Raw genomic sequence first — 21,968 nt, forward strand, 5'->3', positions numbered from 1 at the left:
TCTGGGAGTGGTCTGAGTGGGGAGGGGAAAACTGAAACTAGCTGTTATTGGCAGAGAGGTTTGGAACTCTTTATTATTGGTCTATTAACTAATTTACCGCCTGGTGAAGTCACCAGTCAGGCCAAAACTCCATCCCACCAAAACAGGGTGACATTTCAGGTGGTCTTTTCAAATAGCTCTTAACCTAAAAGGGCATTATAATAATTTTCACAATTTCAAGAGGGATATACTCACAGTATTATTCCAACCTCATAGTATGTTAATACACTGCTCAAAAAATAAAGGGAACACTTAAACAACACAATGTAACTCCAAGTCAATCACACTTCTGTGAAATCAAACTGTCCACTTAGGAAGCAACACTGATTGACAATAAATGTCACATGCTGTTGTGCAAATGGAATAGACAACAGGTGGAAATTATAGGCAATTAGCAAGACACCCCCAATAAAGGACTGGTTTTGCAGTTGGTGACCACAGACCACTTCTCAGTTCCTATGCTTCCTGGCTGATGTTTTGGTCACTTTTGAATGCTGGCGGTGCTTTCACTCTAGTGGTAGCATGAGACGGAGTCTACAACCCACACAAGTGGCTCAGGTAGTGCAGCTCATCCAGGATGGCACATCAATGCGAGCTGTGGCAAGAAGGTTTGCTGTGTCTGTCAGCGTAGTGTCCAGAGCATGGAGGCGCTACCAGGAGACAGGCCAGTACATCAGGAGACGTGGAGGAGGCCGTAGGAGGGCAACAACCCAGCAGCAGGACCGCTACCTCCGCCTTTGTGCAAGGAGGAGCAGGAGGAGCACTGCCAGAGCCCTGCAAAATGACCTCCAGCAGGCCACAAATGTGCATGTGTCTGCTCAAACGGTCAGAAACAGACTCCATGAGGGTGGTATGAGGGCCCGACGTCCACAGGTGGGGGTTGTGCTTACAGCCCAACACCGTGCAGGACGTTTGGCATTTGCCAGAGAACACCAAGATTGGCAAATTCGCCACTGGCGCCCTGTGCTCTTCACAGATGAAAGCAGGTTCACACTGAGCACGTGACAGACGTGACAGAGTCTGGAGACGCCGTGGAGAACGTTCTGCTGCCTGCAACATCCTCCAGCATGACCGGTTTGGCGGTGGGTCAGTCATGGTGTGGGGTGGCATTTCTTTGGGGGGCCGCACAGCCCTCCATGTGCTCGCCAGAGGTAGCCTGACTGCCATTAGGTACCGAGATGAGATCCTCAGACCCCTTGTGAGACCATATGCTGGTGCGGTTGGCCCTGGGTTCCTCCTAATGCAAGACAATGCTAGACCTCATGTGGCTGGAGTGTGTCAGCAGTTCCTGCAAGAGGAAGGCATTGATGCTATGGACTGGCCCACCTGTTCCCCAGACCTGAATCCAATTGAGCACATCTGGGACATCATGTCTCGCTCCATCCACCAACGCCACGTTGCACCACAGACTGTCCAGGAGTTGGCAGATGCTTTAGTCCAGGTCTGGGAGGAGATCCCTCAGGAGACCATCCGCCACCTCATCAGGAGCATGCCCAGGCGTTGTAGGGAGGTCATACAGGCACATGGAGGCCAAACACACTACTGAGCCTCATTTTGACTTGTTTAAGGACATTACATCAAAGTTGGATCAGCCTGTAGTGTGGTTTTCCACTTTAATTTTGAGGGTGACTCCAAATCCAGACCTCCATGGGTTGATAAATTTGATTTCCATTGATAATTTTTGTGTGATTTTGTTTTCAGCACATTCAACTATGTAAAGAAAAAAGTATTTAATAAGATTATTTCATTCATTCAGATCTAGGATGTGTTATTTTAGTGTTCCCTTAATTTTTTTGAGCAGTGTATATATAAAACAGAGGAAAATCACATTTTTGACTGCACTGGGCCTTTAATGATATACATGCAACAGCTTCAAAGTCTGTCTAGCATGAAAAGCCAGGGGTATGGATAGGTAATGGGGCTACACTGGGTACTGTGGGTATAGGGCATATTTTATATTATGAACAGGCAGGTATAAGGGCAGCTATAGGGGTCCTGTGGGTAATATGAACAGGCAGGTATAAGGGCTGATATAGGGGTCCTGTGTTATACCTGTGATAGATCATATGCTGTCAGGCCGTCTCTCTGATGGACCTCCAGCTCTGCCTGCTGCTGCTGTTGGAGCTGCCTGGAGAACACACACAATGACAACACATTAATACACAATCACACAATACCATCACTACAACACAATACCAGCACTGTAACACAATACCAGCATTACAACACAATACCAGCACTATAACACAATACCAGCATTACAACACAATACCAGCACTACAACACAATACCAGCACTACAACACAATACCAGCACTACAACACAATACCAGCACTACAACACAATACCAGCACTACAACACAATACCAGCACAAATACCAGCACTACAACACAATACCAGCACTACAACACAATACCAGCACTTTCACACAATACCAGCACTATAATACACTATAACACAATACCAGAACTATTACACAATACCAGCACTACAACACAATACCAGCACTATAACACAATACCATCACTATAACACTATACCATGGTGTTACCACTAGACCATGGTGCTTGCCTATGGAGCAGTGAGGGGAACGGCACCTCTGTACCTTCAGGCTCTGATCAGTCCCTACACCCAAACGAGGGCATTGCGTTCATCCACCTCTGGCCTGCTGGCTCCCCTTCCTCTGCGGAAGCATAGCTCCCGCTCAGCCCAGTCAAAACTGTTCGCTGCTCTGGCACCCCAATGGTGGAACAAGCTCCCTCACGACGCCAGGACAGCGGAGTCACTCACCACCTTCCGGAGACATTTGAAACCCCACCTCTTTAAGGAATACCTGGGATAGGATAAAGTATTCCTTCTAACCCCCCCAGCCAGGGCGTTGAAAATGGGTCGTGGATGGGTATTCCAGCATGACAATGACCCAAAACACACGGCCAAGGCAACAAAGGAGTGGCTCAAGAAGAAGCACATTAAGGTCCTGGAGTGGCCTAGCCAGTCTCCAGACCTTAATCCCATAGAAAATCTGTGGAGGGAGCTGAAGGTTTGAGTTGCCAAACGTCAGGCTCGAAACCTTAATGACTTGGAGAAGATCTGCAAAGAGGAGTGGGACAAAATCCCTCCTGAGATGTGTGCAAACCTGGTGGCCAACTACAAGAAACGTCTGACCTCTGTGATTGCCAACAAGGGTTTTGCCACCAAGTACTAAGTCATGTTTTGCAAAGGGGTCAAATACTTATTTCTCTCATTAAAATGCAAATCAATTTATAAAATTTTTGACATGCGTTTGTCTGGATTTTTTTGTTGTTATTCTGTCTCTCACTGTTCAAATAAACCTCCCATTAAAATTTTAGACTGATCATGTCTTTGTCAGTGGGCAAACGTACAAAATCAGCAGGGGATCAAATACTTTTTTCCCTCACTGTAAGGGTGCTTTGTGTACTATTAAATACAGACTACAAGCTGGTCTGTACATCTGTGCTGTAGGTGTTTTTTTCTTCTCTCTCTCTCTCTCTCTCCCTCCCTCCCTCCCTCCCTCCCCCCTGTACACTGGAAAACAACAGATTCTAATTCGGTACTCTCAAAAACAAGCCTTTTTTTTAGCGTAGGGGAATGGTTATGTTATGAACAACATCAGCTGTGTCCCAAATGGTACCCTATTCCCTTTATAGTGCCCTATGGTCCCTGGTCAAAAGTAGTGCACTCTTAAGGTGCCATCTGGGACACATTCATTGTTGCAGAGTCAGTATATTGTGAATGGCTAAACGAGAAGAGCAACACCTGCACGCAAACAAATATTTAGAATAGTCAATGTGGTGGCAATAAGATGTTCTTAACTCAAAACCATTTCTGGACAGAATGTCTCCGGTCAGCTCTTATGCACCATTAGTAAGCTGGCAACAGAATGACTTTATTTCTCACACACAAACAGGCAGATTAACTTTACACAAACACACACTCTTGTGCCTCGAATCCATTTGTTGTTGGAAAATTGCACCACAGCAGCACAATCTAATTCAGGCCCTTAATTTCAAAAGCCTTGGAGTGATTTCCTGCTAAGTTCTTTTCTGGAGCATCCAACCCTGACATTTCCTGTTTCTTTCTTTCTGGGTAAACTGTTTTTCTTCTTCTGCCATGAGAAGTAGGCAGCACTCTCTCTCTCTCTGAGGAGATGCGATGAGGAGAAGAGATGAGGAGAGGAGATGAGGAGGCCACTAGACTACAGAGGACCAGTTGGGTTTGAGACAGACCGAGACAGACAGACCTCAGGAATTTGACAGCTCATCTCTCTGTCTCTTTTTGCTTTCTCTCTCTCCAAGTACATCACAACCTTCCTCTTTCCCTGCCTCAAATAAATTCCTGAATGTCAAAGAGAGCGAGCAAGAGAGAGAGAGAGCGAGAGATGGAAACACGTGTGTTAACAACATGAAAGCGTCCCCTGGCAGTGTACATAGACTGGTGCTGTGCTGAACTTAGTGACCCTGGCCGCCACAGCCTATAAGAGCCTAGCGTCTGACAAGAGACCTAATGGGAGTAACTAGAATATATTACGGCCAGAGCGCCAGTGTGTGTATGCGTATACTGTATGCCAGTGTGTGTGTATACCCGTGTGTTTGTGTCCAGATCAAAAACACCTGTCACTAGGAATAAAGAGCTTCCATTGAGGAAAACAAACTACTCTAAAACCCCATTATGTCAAGTGCTGCTTAGTGGTCCTCTCAAAGAGACACTTGTGAGTGAGAGAGAGATAGAGATAGAGAGAGGGAGGAGTAGAGGAAAAAAGGAGGTAGAGATGTAGGGGGGAGGAGGGGGGAGCACAGAGGGGTCACCTGGACTGAGAGAGGACAAAGATGGATAACACTTGGCCAGGAAAACTCCAGAGGATATTTGAACTTCTGAAGAATGTGCAAAAATACGTCCAGCCAAGCAGACTCCAAGTTTCCACCAGTTTCACAACTCTCCTGTTTAACTACCTCTAATGCACTCAGCATCACATGGTCGGGAAGAAACATTATTATGAAAATGTAACCGGTTCAGAGTGTGTGTGTCTGATGTTTGTGTGTGTTTGTAAGTGTGTGTACATGTGTGTACGTGTGCACTTGTACATGCGTGTGTGTGTATGCTTGAAAGTGTGTGTGTGTGTGTGAGACGCAGATGGAGTTGCTAAGGTTTATAATTTGTTGTTGTTCTGCTCTGGTGCCCCTGGGTAAACTCCAGCAGTAATAAACAGCGGATGGGGAATGGCTTCATTGGTGACTTGGCTGCTATGGTGTGTGTTGTCTCTGCCCACACATTCAGAGCTGGCCTGATAGTGGGGTTCTGAGGGAAGCAGCCAGGTCACACAGCAGTGGCTGATGGGATGTAGCAAGGGTGCAAGTGGGCAGCCTGAGGCTTGTAGCCATGGTAACAATGCCAATGCACGCACGCACACACAAAAGCCCTCCACAGATTGCTTCCTAAACAGAAACAGTTCCAGAAACAGGGCCAGAAGTGGAGGCTAGCCTCTTTAATATCTCAGTTTATGGTTCAAACCTAGAGCCAGCCAACATTACTAACCAATACAGATGGCTCTGTTTGGCTTGCCCGTCAACTGAGGCACACAGATGGGGCAGTGTGTCAGGTGTGTCATGGTTCCACAGTCATCTCCTTGTACAGTCCTGCAGGCTAAACGAGACTCAGGAAGCAAGTTGGAACATTGACCACATTACCATGCAGCTGCTAAAATACTATTCGAGTTGTTAGAATACACACACAATCTCCATTACAATGTTGCCATTCCCTTTAATCCAGATACACTGCATGACCAAAAGTATGTGGACACCTGAACATCTCATTCCAAAATCATGGGCATTAATATAGAGTTGGTCTCCCCTTTGCTGCTATAACTCCACTCTTCTGGGAAGGCTTTCCACTAAATGTTGGAACATTGCTGCGGGGACTTGCTTCCATTCAGCCACTAGAGCATTAGTGAGGTCGTGCACTGATGTTGGGTGATTAGGCCTGACTCGCAGTTTGCGTTCCAATTCATCCAAAAAGGTGTTCAATGGGGTTGAGGTCAGGGCTCTGTGCAGGCCAGTCAAGTTCTTCCACACTGATCTTGACAAACCATTTCTGTATGGACCTTGCTTTGTGCACGGGGGCATTGTCATGCTGAAACAGGAAAGGGCCTTCCCCAAACTGTTGCCACAAAGTTGGAAGCACAGTAATTGTAAGCTGTAGCGTTAAGATTTCCCTTCACTGTATCTAATAGGCACTATGCGTTCTCCTGGCAAACCCAGATTGGTCCATCAGACTGCCAGACGGGGAATGGTGATTGTGTTTCCACTGCTCCACAGTGTTCCCGACCAACAGTTCTGGTGCTGACGTTGCTTCCAGAGGCACTTTGGAACTCGGTAGTGAGTGTTGCAACCGTGGACAGACGATTTTTAAACGCTACGTGCTTCAGCACTCAGCGGTCCTGTTCTGTGGACTCGTGTGGCCTACCACTTTGCAGCTGAGTCATTGTTGCTCCTAGATTTTTGCCCTTCACAATAACAGCACTCAGTTGACCAGGCCAGCTCTAGCAGGGCAGAAATTGTATGAACTGACTGGTTGGAAAGGTGGCATCCTATGACGGTGCCACGTTGAAAGTCACTGAGCTCTTCAGTAAGGCCATTCTACTGCCAATGTCTGTCTATGGAGATTGCATGGCTGTGTGCTTAATTTTATACACCTGTCAGCAACGGGTGTGGCTGAAATAGCCGAATCTACTAATTTGAAGGGGTGTCCACATACTTTTGCATATATAGTGTAGATGCAGATTCACCATGCATGGTATGGTATTTTCATTGTCCAAGGTCCACAGCGTGTGTACTGCAACCGGCTCTGAAACAACAGGGTTTTTCCCACTGGCTTCCCCCACAACTACATCTTACTTTATTTACTTGGTCCAGTAGTAGTAGCTACCACGGTAATGAAATATGGCCTACACTGAGTGTGTGTGTTTTGTTGGCTGTCTATACATGGGCTGGCTATACATGGGCTGTCTATACATGGGCTGGCTATACATGGGCTGTCTATACATGGGCTGGCTATACATGGGCTGGCTATACATGGGCTGGCTATACATGGGCTGGCTATACATGGGCTGTATGCATAGATATATGCCCAGCTAGTTTTCCAGAAATGATTGAGTGTGTGTAACCTATAGTTTGCGAAGAGATATCCACTATGAGAGGGGAATATAACCCAGGAGAGTAAAGACATTGTCCAGATCCCTATATTCTTTCCCTATTATATGAAGTGTGCATTCATTCACTCCCCCTCAAGAATTTGAACGCATTGGACTGCATCCCAAATGGCATCCTACTCCCTCCATAGTGCAGTGGTTTTGACCAGGGCCCATAGGATAGGGTGCCATTTGGGAAGTATCCTTGGATTGGTGTAAGAAATATGGCAGTCGCTCTACATCAAACACTCCTAAATCTTGGAGGGGAAGTGAACTAGTGCCCACCAGAGAGAAGTCAGAAGAAACAGAGTGGTGTCTCTCATGGACAGCAAATTTACTGCAGGGTAACACTCAGCTATATCAACGACCAGATGGTCTGTCTCATAACCCTGTGTGTGTGTGTGTGTGTGTGTGTGTGTGTGTGGTGTCGCTGGGTGAGACTTGCTCAGGTACCCCGGTGGTCAGATGCTGAGCTTCACAACTGTTGTATAGGGTTGATGAATAAGATTAGATATTTTATGGAGCCTATAAATCAAGTACACAGTCTGTAGCCAGCCAGGTTTCCACTGCCCTGGCTCTCACCTCAGCTAGAGAGAACACTGGCACACAATGGAGCGCACACACACACACACATACATATGCGTACCCACACACACAGACACACACAATGGAATGTTTACTCCGCTAATCTGATCTCCAGACAGAAACATTATGTTACTGCCTTCCTTAACTCATTATAATGTCTGAGGAAATTGAGAAAATGATGTTTCAGACCATGTTTCCACACACACACACACAGACAGAGACACACACAGAGACACACACAAACACACAAACGGGTGGAGGCAAAACAATCACAATCTAGCAATCTAAAACAAACGGAATAAGGGAACTCTTCCAGTGTTTCCGGAGTGTTCCCCAGTTCTCCGGAGTGTGAGTGGGATGTTAGTGTTGGAAGCGTCAGGATCATTCATAAAGTGTAAAGTCAATGTTGATGGTCCTGGGGTATGAGGTTTGCACCCATTCTCTGATTCTTCACCCACTCTAAAAGGCCTTTCCTTTTCCTCTCTGGTCTCTATTTAGGCACAGTGACAAAATCAACAGTGACGCCACCGCCCCCTACTGACCAGGACCTGGTAGTGCAGCTGAAACGCGCAGGTAAGCAGCCCCGCGCACGTTAACAGTACGTAAACACAAACGCTCAGGAGTACACATACACACAAAAACATGCACAAACTCACACACACTCAACAATACAGTATCTGCTACAGTTAGAGGGGATAACTGGGCCTGCTACAGCTAGAGGGAATAACTGGGCCTGCTACAGCTAGAGGGGATAACTGGGCCTGCTACAGCTAGAGGGGATAACTGGGCCTGCTACAGCTAGAGGGGATAACTGGGCCTGCTACAGCTAGAGGGGATAACTGGGCCTGCTACAGCTAGAGGGGATAACTGGGCCTCTACAGCTAGAGGGGATAACTGGGCCTCTACAGCTAGAGGGGATAACTGGGCCTCTACAGCTAGAGGGGATAACTGGGCCTGCTACAGCTAGAGGGAATAACTGGGCCTGCTACAGCTAGAGGGGATAACTGGGCCTGCTACAGCTAGAGGGGATAACTGGGCCTGCTACAGCTAGAGGGGATAACTGGGCCTGCTACAGTTAGAGGGGATAACTGGGCCTGCTACAGCTAGAGGGGATAACTGGGCCTCTACAGCTAGAGGGGATAACTGGGCCTCTACAGCTAGAGGGGATAACTGGGCCTGCTACAGCTAGAGGGGATAACTGGGCCTCTACAGCTAGAGGGGATAACTGGGCCTCTACAGCTAGAGGGGATAACTGGGCCTGCTACAGCTAGATTGGATAACTGGGCCTCTACAGCTAGAGGGGATAACTGGGCCTCTACAGAACATGTAACCGTCTCACCAGCAGTCGTTCAATACAGCAGTGTAAAAAGGTGCCTATTATGACTGGTCACTCTAGTCCTTTTGGGTTGATGGCTAAAGGCATATTATGGATTTCCTTTGGACATGCTAGAATCACATTCAAAAGAAGAGATCTTTCCCGGATACATATTGCATAGCCATTTAATTTCCTGCACTACAAAACAATTAATGAATTGGACCAAGAAGTCTATTGGTGATGTCCAGCGAGTGTACAGTATTGTGCGTGTGAGAGATCGAAAGTCGGACTAAAGGCTGACAGTGTGGAACAGGGTTTCCCAAACTCTGTCCTGCCCCCCAGCCGTTTTGTTTTTTGCCTTACCACTAGCTGATTCAAATAACCAACTCATCAAGCTTTGATTATTTGAATCAGCTGTGTAGTGGTAAGGCAAAAACCAAAATGTGCACCCGGGGCCAGGGCCGATTTTGGGAAACCCTGTTCTAGAACATTCCACTGGTCTATTTTTGTCCCAGGACGTGAAACATGTGTCAACAATTTCCACACACATGTGGCGTGTGTGTGTTTATTACTCAGTGTCTATCTCTGTGTGTGTATATATGTCTCTGTCTGTGTAAGTAAATATGTCTGTGTGTGTGTCGGTCCTTGTGTGTGTGCGTGCGTCGGTCTGTGTGTGTGTGTGTATGTGTCCACCTACTTGACGTTGGTGTTGGTGCAGATGATGTACTCGATCTCGTCGGAGTAGGGGTTCTGGAAGGTGAAGGAGCTGGTGCGGATTAACATCCACTCTCTGTTCTTCATACGGAACCTGTACATCACCGACAACACCTGGCCCTTCAACTTTACCACCTAGATGGGGGGGAGAGAGAGAGAGAAGGTTAGATAAGACACATCACAGACAACCTGACCACCTAGAATGGAGGGAGGGGAACCTTGCGTGTGTGGTGGTGGTGGTGGGGGGGGGGGGGGGTTCAACATACAAATGCTGAAATCAGCACATTCAAAACAGCACATATTGCTAAGGGAGAGAGAGAGCGAGAGGGAAATATTCCTCCATCTAAAGGGCTTACAAATAAAAAAAGGACTAATTCGAGGAAGAAAGGAGTTGGAGTACTCAACAAAAAAGGTCAGCTTTAATCCATTGTCAGGATGAGAACAGGTGACTGACGTTGCTGTCAAGCTGACGTCTTCCTCAGAGAGTTTCGCCATCTTGGGTGGGGAGCGTGGAAATCAGGTGGACTTCAGAAGATTTTAGGTTTTCGGTTCCACCCAGTCTAATCTCCCCATACCTCTCCTAGCATACCTCTCCGCACACACACACTGACACACACACACACACACACACTTGACACACCTCTTTCTCTGAATATGCCCTCCATATGCATACCAGTGAACCTCACCTGTCAATCTGGTTAATGGACGTACTGCTTTGCATCTAAATGCCTTTCAAATAGGGGATCTGAAATGGGCTTCTGAAATGGGCATTCGTAATGAAAGCTCTGTGGACAATCTCAGAGACATGGAAGAGTGTTTTTCCATTCACACAGCGGGCACCACCAGCTAAACGAGAGCGGCAGAAGGCCAGAAGTTTAATCTTATTTTGAGAAAAAGGCACGATTTCCTTATTTACTTGAGCAAATGTGGATTAGACACGTTTCGACCGCACCTTTTATTCAGCACATATCTCATTGCTTAAACATGGACTAGGGAGGAGTGAGCATCCTATTGGTCAGAATGTATGACCTGTGACCTCAGTAACAGGAAGAGATAGTGGAGCAGTCCTTTGTGCTTGGCAGCAAATCTCAAAAGGCACACTATTCCCTATGTACTGCACTAATGTTGTCCGAGGCCTGGGGCTAAGTGACCAAAACTAGTGCAGTATGTATAGGGGCTCAAAAGAGACACTGGAAGGTGTGTGTGTCCCTGCTTGTTAGGATCTCAGTGTTTGTGCGTGTGTGTGTTCGTGCCTTCATGATTATCTGTATGAGAGAAGTGAAAGGCCAGGGCAGGATGGGGCTACAGCATAGAGGGTGTGCCCCAAATGGCACTATATTCCCTACATAATGTCCTACTTCAGACCAGAGCACGTAGTGCGCTATAAAGGGAATAGGGTGTCATCTGGGACACAGCTGTTAAGACGGACCACCAATTATCCCAATACTTCTACTCTACTGTCAGCGACTGAGGCTGGGCTGACAGTGGCAACTACATAGAAAGAGACAGGAGGTAGAGAGGAGGTGAGGGGAAGGGAGAGAAAGAGAGAGGGGGGAGAGAGAGTGCGGGAGAGAGGGGGGAGAGAGAGAAAGAGAGCGAGAGAAAGAACGAGCGAGCGAGGGAAAGAAAGAAAGAGCGAGAGGGTGTGCAAGAGAATGAAGTGCGTTTGATTGAAAAATACTTACACCCCTCATCTCTATCTCTCAATCTTTCATTACCTTGAGCTGGAGTGGTTCCTACATGCTACGTGTGCCTGTGTGACTGTGTGTGTTGTCATTACCTCTGAAGATGTTAAACTGTCAGTAGGCTGGGAATACAAAAAATGATTTTCTGGCACGAAAACAAACTGTGTGTTGCACAAAAGTAAATCGCATACAAACCAATCAAAGCTGACACTCACAGCTGAGAGCCAAAGCTATTGGTCTGCCAATACCTGAACAAAGGTACCAGAGAGTCAGTCTCTCTCTCTCTCTCTCTCTCTCTCTCTCTCTCTCGAGCTCTCTCTCGAGCTCTCTCTCGAGCTCTCTCGAGCTCTCTCTCTCTCTCTCTCTCGAGCTCTCTCTCTCTCTCGAGCTCGCTCTCGAGCTCTCTCTCTCGAGCTCTCTCTCTCTCGAGCTCTCTCTCTCTCGAGCTCTCTCTCTCTCGAGCTCTCTCTCTCTCGAGCTCTCTCTCGAGCTCTCTCTCTCTCTCTCTCTCTCTCGAGCTCTCTCTCTCTCTCTCTCTCTCTCTCTAGCTCTCTCTCTCTCTCTCGAGCTCTCTCTCTCTCTCTCTCTCTCTCTCTCTCTCTCTCTCTCTCTCTCTCTCTCTCGCTCTGGGTGATAGCGCTGAGGTCTCTATGCTGCTCATATCAGGAGATATCTGGGACAGACAGGTGGACATGAGCTCTCTGCCAGATGATAGAGAATCTGAGTGTGTGTCAGAGGGTAAGGAGTGTGTGTCTTAGACATTTTGTCTGTGTGTGCCTGTCAGAAAGGTGTGTGTGTGGGGTTCTGTTCCATGGAAGGAAACCTCTGCCAGAGAGGAGTGTATTAGGGAGTATCAGGGAGTCAAACATGTAAAATAATATTGCCCTAACAAAACATTCCTCAACATTTCACCTTTCACCTCATTGCTGGCATTCAGTACACGGTGCTCCCCTGGCAGAGACACTGAACCGCAACGCAGAGGACACACACCTGGGTGCTCAGATATAAATGTTTCATGTAGAACAGATCCGTCAGTCCAGTTTATTAGGGTTAGGCAATAGGGTTCGCTCTATTCCTTACATTTCTATCTGCAACGTTGTGAACTTTTCACCCTTCTAAAAAGGACCCTGCAGTGTGTTCCTGTCAGCTGCTGCACATCTTAAACCATTACAGATTGGCCAATAGTATTAGCCTGTCTGCCAGTCCTTGGCATGGCTCCAGTCTTCAGGCTAGGCAGATGGAGGCACTGGATTTATGACCTTTAATTCACCAGGTAGGTTATTTAGTGTCTTTTAGAATCACGACCTGGGGTGAGTTCCCCCAAATAATGAAGATCTTATTAAGTACAATGGTAGGCAATGGATGAACGATGGTCTCAATGCTAAAGATGACCTTGATGGTTTGGGGGAAACTCACCCCTGAGCAAGAGCATGTTTCTGCTAGTTTAATTTCCAGGTGAGCCTAGGGTTGCAAAATTCCAGTAACTTTCCCGAAATTCCCAGGTTTTCCCTGTGGGCCCTGGTCAAAAGTAGTGCACCTTAAAGGGAATAGGGTGCCATTTGGGACGCTCCCCATGACTTTGGATGGGCTGTCTGTTCTAATGGGCTGTTCGTTGTACTCAGTCTCATTCGACCATAATGACGGGCTACTGGTGTCTAATTAAAGAGCGCCTCCCTTTTCACCTCGGGGTGACAGGGTCAGGAGAGGACCTGAGTGGAACCACTGGCGTGTGACAGGAAGACGAAAGGTTTTACTGCCAGACAGAGTAATTAAACCTCTGTTGTAATTCAACATTATGATGCCCCATCTCCTTATTAATTCAGCCACTTACTTAGATAACTAGCAAGTTAAAAGTAGGGGTCGCGTTAACAAAGAATTCTTAATTTTTCACAAAGGAAAAATATATTTACATTTTTGTCATTTAGCAGACGCTCTTATCCAGAGCGACATACAGTAGTGAGCTCATACATTTTCATACTTTTTTCGTACTGGTCCCCCGTGTGAATCAAACCCACAACCCTGGCGTTGCAAGCGCCATGCTCTACCAACTGAGCTACACGGAACCATAAAACTCATAAGAAATAACTTGCTGTGTTTTGTAAATGCAGATCTAAAATGCTTCTTATTGTAATTTCTGCTCGGCATCAGACTAATTTTGTCCCCCAGTTGCACTTCTCCACTGGGATGAGAATGAACTAAACTGGTATTCTATCAGCAGACAGCGCTCTGACTGATGTGGAGCTACTTTTCTTGCTTACTTTAAGCAAAACATTAGGAAATGTAGCTAGCTACATTCTATCTATGATACACATTAAAAATAGGTAATTAGGCTTCTCCAAGCTCTGATGCTGCTGACAAAATGTAATGACCACAACAGTCCTATCCCTGATCACCCTATTGAAGAAAGAAAAAACAGTCAATACACAGCTGGACTCACCTGCTCCCGCTTGCTCCTGTTGTGCTATTTACAAACTAACACGTGACTGGCTCAACTATTCTGGGGAACTACGGTAAGCTTCATAATGTCAAAAAATGTGACAGGTGAAATGGAAAATGCGATCTGCTTTATCTCCTAACGTATTGCAAAAGTTGACTGCAGGTATTTACTTAAAAAGTAGCTACATATAATATAATTTCTTGGAAAACTTCAAAGAAATAGTTTCAATGCTATTGACTGTATTGAAAAACCATCCCGTGGCTACCCCGGTATACAGTATACTGCCCAAGCTTAATTGAGATACGCCTACTCCCCCTCTCCTCTCCTCCTCCCCCTCTCCACACCTGATCCCCCTCTCCTCCTCCCCCCTTCCCCTCACCTGCTTCCCCTCTCCTCATCCCCCCTTCTCCATCTCCCCTTCTGCTCCCTCTTTTTGCCTGATCCACCTCTCCTCTTCTGCTCCCTCTTTTTGCCTGATCCACCTCTCCTCTTCTGCTCCCCCTTTCCTCCTCCCCCTCTCCTCATCTGCTCCCCCTCTCCTCACCTCCTCCCCCCCCCCCCAGTGGTGTAGTACCTGTTGAAAGATCTCTCAAGTGGTCTCTCTGTGGTCCTCTAAGTGACAGAACTCTTCCTCATCCCGCTCTCCTCAACCCTCTCCTCAACCCTCTCCTCCTCCCTCCCTCCCACCCTCTCCTTCTCACCGTACCTGTTGAAAGCTCTCTCTCAGGTGACTCTGGTCCTCTGGGTGGCAGAACTCCAGGATGTCTTTCCCCAGCAGATCCTACACAAGACGACGACACAATAAATACACACAAATTCATAAAACTACACACTTCAGGTCAATTTCAAATCATGAAATACAAGTTCATGTTTTAATTTAATAAAAAAATAAAAAATTCAGATAAAATATATGTTGGCATTAATATCACTCCATACACACCATTTCACACTATAAAAACATAATTACACACAATAACAAATACACAATTCAAATACTTTCTTTGGGATCCACAATTAAACTTTGTCCAATTACTGGACAAAAAAGCATTTTCAATGTAGATTATTTCTTGACAATGCCTTTTAGTCCAGGACTAGGCTTCCTCTGCCTGGGTTAGGAAAACAGGCCATACAGGTCATACATCATTCAGACCCTTGGACTTGAGTCACTGGCCTTTACTGAATTAATCTGTCTTCCATTCCTTGCATCCGTTCTCCCCGGCTCTTTCTCATTGGAGAAGAAGGTCTAAGGGTAGCCACCTTGGACCTTCTCCTCCAATACGGTTGAGAAGGAGCTGAGGAGAGGATACGAGAAATTGAGGGCAGAGGAATTGAGATCAAGCCAGTGATACATCTTTAAATAATTCTTCCTGTCATGAAAAAAACCCAACAACAACTGTGCTTCCCAAATGGCATCCTTTGCCTATCAGTGCACTACCTTGGACCAGGGCCCACAGGGCTCTACACTACCCCACTGGGCTCTACACTACCCCACAGGGCTCTACACTACCCCATAGGGCTCTACACTACCCCACTGGGCTCTACACTACCCCATAGGGCTCTACACTACCCCACAGGGCTCTACACTACCCCACTGGGATCTACACTACCCCACTGGGCTCTACACTACCCCACAGGGCTCTACACTACCCCACAGGGCTCTACACTACCCCACAGGGCTCTACACTACCCCACTGGGCTCTACACTACCCCACAGGGCTCTACACTACCCCACAGGGCTCTACACTACCCCACAGGGCTCTGGTCAGAAGTAGTGCATGATGTAGGGAATAGGGTGCCTTTTGGGAAGCAAACTGTCTCCTTTATACAAACATCCTACATACACACACCATCTGCGCTGTAGACAATCATACATCATTATACATTAACAAGGGAAATTAAATTACAAAAGAAACTCCCACCCTGCCAAGCGATCATACTTTCTCATCCTAATAAAGCGACTTTACGTCAGGAATCGGCCCAATTTCGCTAATCTGTTTCTGTAGTGTGAATGGCGTTGAAAGGAGAGGGGTAGATTGGGAGAGAGTGCTATTTGACCAAAGGAATTCCAACTGCATACCACTTTGATCCAGAGCCTTCCTACCAATCAGGAATTATCTTTTCAACGCTATGAGAATGGAGTGTATTTCCCGAAGGGTCTGTGTCTGTGTGTGATTGTATGCGTGAGTGGTATGCACGTCCTAAACTTTCCCACCGGTCCAGAGCCAACAACTAAACAAATCAAATCAAAATGTTATTTGTCACATACACAGGTTTGCGGGTGTAGCGAAATGCTTGTGCTTCTAGCTCAGACAGTGCAGTAATATCTAACAACTAATATCTAACAATTTCACAACATATACCCAATAAACACAAATCTAAGTAAGGAATGGAATTAAGAATATATACATATATGGATGAGCAATGACAGAGCGGCATGGACTAAGATACAGTAGAATATTATAGAATAGAATGCAGTATATACACATATGAGATGAGTGATGCAAGATATGTAAACATTAAACACTATGGATGACCAGGGGGACACAGACAATACCGTTCCTGGTGCAAAAACAATGTCCTATCCCGGAGCTCGAGAAAAATGACATTACTAAGCTGCTCCCGAATGTACTATGCCAGGACATGGAAATCGATTCTATCGTAGTCCATGTAGGTTTTAATGACATTATGAAGGGCAGCACTGAACAGTTGAAACTGGAGTTTAAAGAGCTGATTGACTCTCTGCTAGACACTAACAAAAACCCAATCATATCTGGCCCTGTGCCCTCTCTGAATCGTAGCATTGAATGCTTTAGCAGGATTCTTGCTCTTCACAACTGGCTACGTGATTATTGCAGCTCAATGGGTGTAACTTTTGTTGACAATTTCGATACCTTTTGGAAACAAAACACGTTTTATAAGGATGGGATCCACCCAAATCATTTGGGTTCCTGGATCCTTTCACAGCATTATAAGGCTGCGTTGAGACAATGACTTAACAATGACCCAAGCCCAGCTCAGCTAATCCCTACCATTGTGACGCAGAGTTGTCAAAACGCTTCAGCAAATGTACATTACACCAGGGGCATCGGTAGACACAATATAAGTAACCTAATTTATGTCCCTCTAACTGCCCTGAATGCCTCTGCTGACCCTACAGCTATTGTATGCAGTAATCATGTGCCTAAGAACCAGATTTATACTGTTGTTAGCACTGAGCCGGTGTGCCCGAGGGGGAAGACCACTGTGTGCAGCTCACCCTGCACTAACATTAAGAACATGAGCACATCTACTGCTGCTAAACTTCCCAGTAAAACAATAAAAACAAGTAAAAATCCCAGAAGAAAAGTGCTCAAAATAGCCCACGTTAACATATGTAGTTTAAGAAACAAGGTTCATGAATTCAATAACTTGCTAGTAACAGATTACATTCATATTCTGACTATCTCTGAAACTCACATAGATAATACATTTGATGATACAGTGGTAGCAATACAAGGTTATAACATTTACATAAAATTTAGAAATGCCAATGGTGGAGGTGTTTCTGTTTATATTCAGAACCACATTCCTGTGAAGATTAGAGAGGATCTCATGTTAAATACTGTTGAAGTAATATGGCTACAGGTTCATCTGCCTCACCTAAAGCCCATTCTGGTGGGAAGCTGCTATAGACCACCAAGTGCTAACAGTCAGTATCTGGATAACGTGTGAAATGCTTGATAATGTATGTGATATCAATAGAGAGGTATACTTCTGGGTGATTTAAATATTGACTGGCTTTCATCAGGCTGCCCACTCAAGAGAAAGTTTCAAACTAACCAGTGCCTGCAACCTGGTTCAGGTTATCAGTCAACCTACCAGGGTAGTTACAAACAGTACAGGAATAAAATCATCAACATGTATTGATCATATCTTTACTAATGCTGCAGAGATTTGTTTGAAAGCAGTATCCAAATCCATTGGATGTAGTGATCACAATATAGTAGCCATATCCATGAAAACCAAAGTTCCAAAGGCTGGGCCAAATATTGTGTATAAAAGGTCATACAATAAGTTTTGTAGTGATTCCTATGTTGTTGATGTAAAGAATATGTGTTGGTCCGTGGTGTGTAATGAGGAGTAAACAGACACTGCACTTGACACATTTATGAAATTGCTTATTCCGGATACTAATAAGCATGCACCCATTAAGAAAATGACTGTAATAAACTGTTAAATCCCTGTGGATTGATGAGGAATTGAAAAATTGTATGGATGAGAGGGATGAGGCAAAAGGAATGGCAAATAAGTCTGGCTGCACAACCGATTGGCAAACATATTGCAAAATTGAGAAATCATGTGACTAAACTGAATAAAAAGAAGAAACTACACTATGAAACAAAGATAAATGACACAAAGAATGATAGTAAAAAGCTTTGGAGCACCTTAAATGAAATGTAGGGAAAAAAGGCAAACTCAGCTCCATCATTCATTGAATCAGATGGCTCATTCATCACAAAACCAACTGATATTGCCAACTACTTTAATGATTTTTTCATTGGCATGATTAGCAAACTTAGGCATGACATGCCAGCAACAATTACTGACACTACACATCCAAGTATATCTGACCAAATTATGAAAGACAAACGTTGTAATTTTGAATTCCGTAAAGTGAGTGTGGAAGAGGTGAAGAAATGATCGTTGTCTATCAACAATGACAAGCCACCAGGGTCTGACAACTTGGATGGAAAATTACTGAGGATAATAGCGGACGATATTGCCACTCCTATTTGCCATATTTTCAATGTAAGCTACTAGAATTTGTGTGCCCCCAGGCTTGGATGGAAGCAAAAGCCCCCTTTACTGGCTCAAATAGCCGACCAATTAGCCTGTTACCAACCCTTAGTAAACTTTTGGAAAAAATGGTGTTTGACCAGATACAATGCTATTTTACAGTAAACAAATTGACAACAAACTTTCAGCATGCTTATAGAGAAGGACATTCAACAAGCACTTACACAAATGACTGATGATTGGCGGAGAGAAATTGATGATAAAAAGATTGTGGGGGCTGTTTTGTTAGACTTCAGTGCGGCTTTTGATATTATTGATCATAGTCTGCTGCTGGAAAAACATATGTTTTATGGCTTTACTCCACCTGCTATATTGTGGATACAGAGTTACCTGTCTAACAGAACACAGAGGGTGTTCTTTAATGGAAGCCTCTCCAACATAATCCAGGTAGAATCAGGAATTCCCCAAGGCAGCTGTTTAGGCCCATTACTTTTTTCAATCTTTACTAATGACATGCCACTGGCTTCGAGTAAAGCCAGAGTGTCTATGTATGCGGATGACTCAACACAATACATGTCAGCTACTACAGCGACTGAAATGACTGCAAGACTTAAAGAGTTGCAGTTAGTTTCAGAGTGGGTGGCAAGGAAGAAGTTAGTCCTAAATATTTATAAAACTAAAAGCATTGTATTTGGAACATATCCTTCACTAAACTCCAAACCTCAATTAAATCTTGTAATAAATAATGTGGAGATTGAGCAAGTTGAGGTGACTAAACTGCTTGGAGTAACTCTGGATTGTAAACTGTCATGGTCAAAACATATTGATACAACAGTAGCTAAGATGGGGAGAAGTCTGTCCATAATAAAGTGCTGCTCTACCTTCTTAACAGCACTTTCAACAAGGCAGGTCCTACAGGCTCTAGTTTTATCGCACCTGGACTAATGTTCAGATGTGTGGTCAGGTGCCACAAAGAGGGACTTAGGAAAATTGCAATTGGCTCAAAACAGGGCAGCACGGCTGGCCCTTGGATGTACACAGAGAGCAAACATTAATAATATGCATGTCAATCTCTCCTGGCTCAAAATGGAGGAGAGATTGACTTCATCACTGCTTGTGTTTGTGAGAGGTGTTGACATGTTGAAAGCACCGAGCTGTCTGTTTGAACAACTGGCACACAGCTCAGACACCCATGCATACCCCACAAGACATGCCACCAGAGGTCTCTTCACTGTCCACAAGTCCAGAACAGACTATTGGAGGCGCACAGTACTACATAGAGCCATGATTACATGGAACTCTATTCCACATCTGGTAACTGATGCAAGCAGTAGAATCAGATTTAAAAAACAGATAAAAATACACCTTATGGAACAGCGGGGACTGTGCAGCAACACAAACATAGGCACAGACACATGCATACACACACATAACATACGCTCTATACACACATGTATACATGGATTTTGTGTTGTGGATTTGTGGTAGTGGAGTAGGTGCATGAGGGCACACACTTAGTGTGCTGTGAAATCTGTTATGAATGTATTGTAATGTTGTTTTAAATGTATAACTGCCTTAATTTTGCTGGACCCCAGGAAGAGTAGCTGCTGCCTTGGCAGGAACTAATGGGGATCCATAATAAATACAAATACAAATACACAGCATATGTGACAGGTTAAAGGACATATTCATAGCCTGTTATACACTAAAAAGTATTAGTAAGTTCATGGTATGTAAGGATCTTAAAATATCTAAGGTTAAAAAGATCATGCATCCAGTACTAGTTCATAGAGATTGATAAAATTCATAAATGTGTTAAAATCCGTCAAGTGTAAAAGGGTAAATATTGTAAGAGGAATGTGTAAACGTTATATTGACTACTTTATTTTGTGGTGCCTAATTTAAGGGTAAAAGTGTTAATCTGTGATCTACTAAATGCTCTTAATCTATGAGCCTGAGATCGATTGCTCTGGTCTCCACCCAACTTTCTGGGGAAATCGCGGTCTTTTTCTCATTACACTAAAGTTTTCAGTGAGGAAACAACTGCGTCACTTTCGTGATTATTTCTCCCCTTTTTCAGGTACGTTATTGATATAAAACGAGTTAATTTGAATGTAATAACTTGCTAACATGTCAAGAGAGTTTAAGGTATGTGTTAGTAACATATTGAGTAAGTTAGAGTTAAGTTGAAGAGAGTACTAGGTGCGTGTGTGAGGGAAATCTGCTTGGTTGCAGCGAAATAGCTTCGTACTGAGAGTAGCTGCCATTTTATGCTAATTGTGAATGAACATGTGCGTTGTTAATAATATATTTTGGGGTTATTTGTATAATGTGTTTCGAATACTTTGTTGACATGGTTGATAAATGTAGTTATGGGTTACTGAGCTAAAGCTACTTTGTGTTTGACAGTTATATTGAAACATTTGTATATGTTTTAGTGAATTACAGTTTATGCTGTTGTGACTTGAATAAGCTTTGTACCCTACAAAACTCTGGTTCCTGTAGATCTGTTGTTCTGTAAAATGTGGTATTTTTGTAAAAAGATTACACTAAAGTTTTCAGTGAGGAAACAACTGCGTCACTTTCGTGATTATTTCTCCCCTTTTTCAGGGGCGTAACATTTTGGAGGCTCCGCTGAGATTGCTGCTCAGATGTCCGGCTTCCACATCCTGGTCGCTGAATTCTGAGCCAGCCAAATCCCTACATAACAACCCAGGCAGGCTGCAGTGAGGAAAGTGTTGCTGTTCGAGGGGAGCTGGAAGTTGGTGGTTAAGTACGTGTCAACTGAGGCCGTTGAGAGACCATCAGAGACAGTAAGGACCATCTAATTCAGAGTCAACTCCTGCACAGTAAAGGTTCCTCCTGTCCTGTCAACATGACAACCGCCTTGGAAGAACTACAGGAAGAGGTAGTAGGAGAATTGCACACCCTGACTAAAGACAAGTTACTAGACGTATGTGATTTCCTTGACATATCAGGCGAACAGAGAAGAGTTATTCAAGACAAATCCCGCATATCACTGATGACTCACATTATGATGTTCCTTGAAAGAGAGGAAGTTGCAGAGTTAGAAGATGGCGGCATGTCGGAATTATTGCTACTTAAAGACAAAATGACAGAGATGATCAGTGGCATAGATAGCAAGACAGGGCAAACTGACCATGATATTGAAACAGCCAGAACACATCACATAATCGAGGGACTGAGAACTG

General features: G+C 44.8%; 1 protein-coding gene across 10 annotated transcripts in view; it reads right to left on the reverse strand.

Annotated features, from left to right (window-relative positions):
* arnt2 (aryl-hydrocarbon receptor nuclear translocator 2) overlaps nt 1-21,968 on the reverse strand; it is a 95,261-nt gene that overhangs the window by 17,257 nt on the left and 56,036 nt on the right. For all 10 annotated transcript variants that reach the window (XM_045224005.1, XM_045224006.1, XM_045224004.1 and 7 more), the window contains 3 exons: nt 14,687-14,761; nt 9,842-9,993; nt 2,092-2,167 (listed from right to left, as the gene is read on the reverse strand). In XM_045224005.1, the coding sequence (XP_045079940.1) occupies nt 2,092-2,167; nt 9,842-9,993; nt 14,687-14,761 (303 nt within the window). The remainder of the gene's footprint in view (nt 1-2,091; nt 2,168-9,841; nt 9,994-14,686; nt 14,762-21,968) is intronic.

This window comes from Coregonus clupeaformis, chromosome 12 (assembly GCF_020615455.1).
Source record: "Coregonus clupeaformis isolate EN_2021a chromosome 12, ASM2061545v1, whole genome shotgun sequence".
In the NCBI taxonomy this organism is placed as follows: Eukaryota; Metazoa; Chordata; class Actinopteri; order Salmoniformes; family Salmonidae; genus Coregonus; species Coregonus clupeaformis.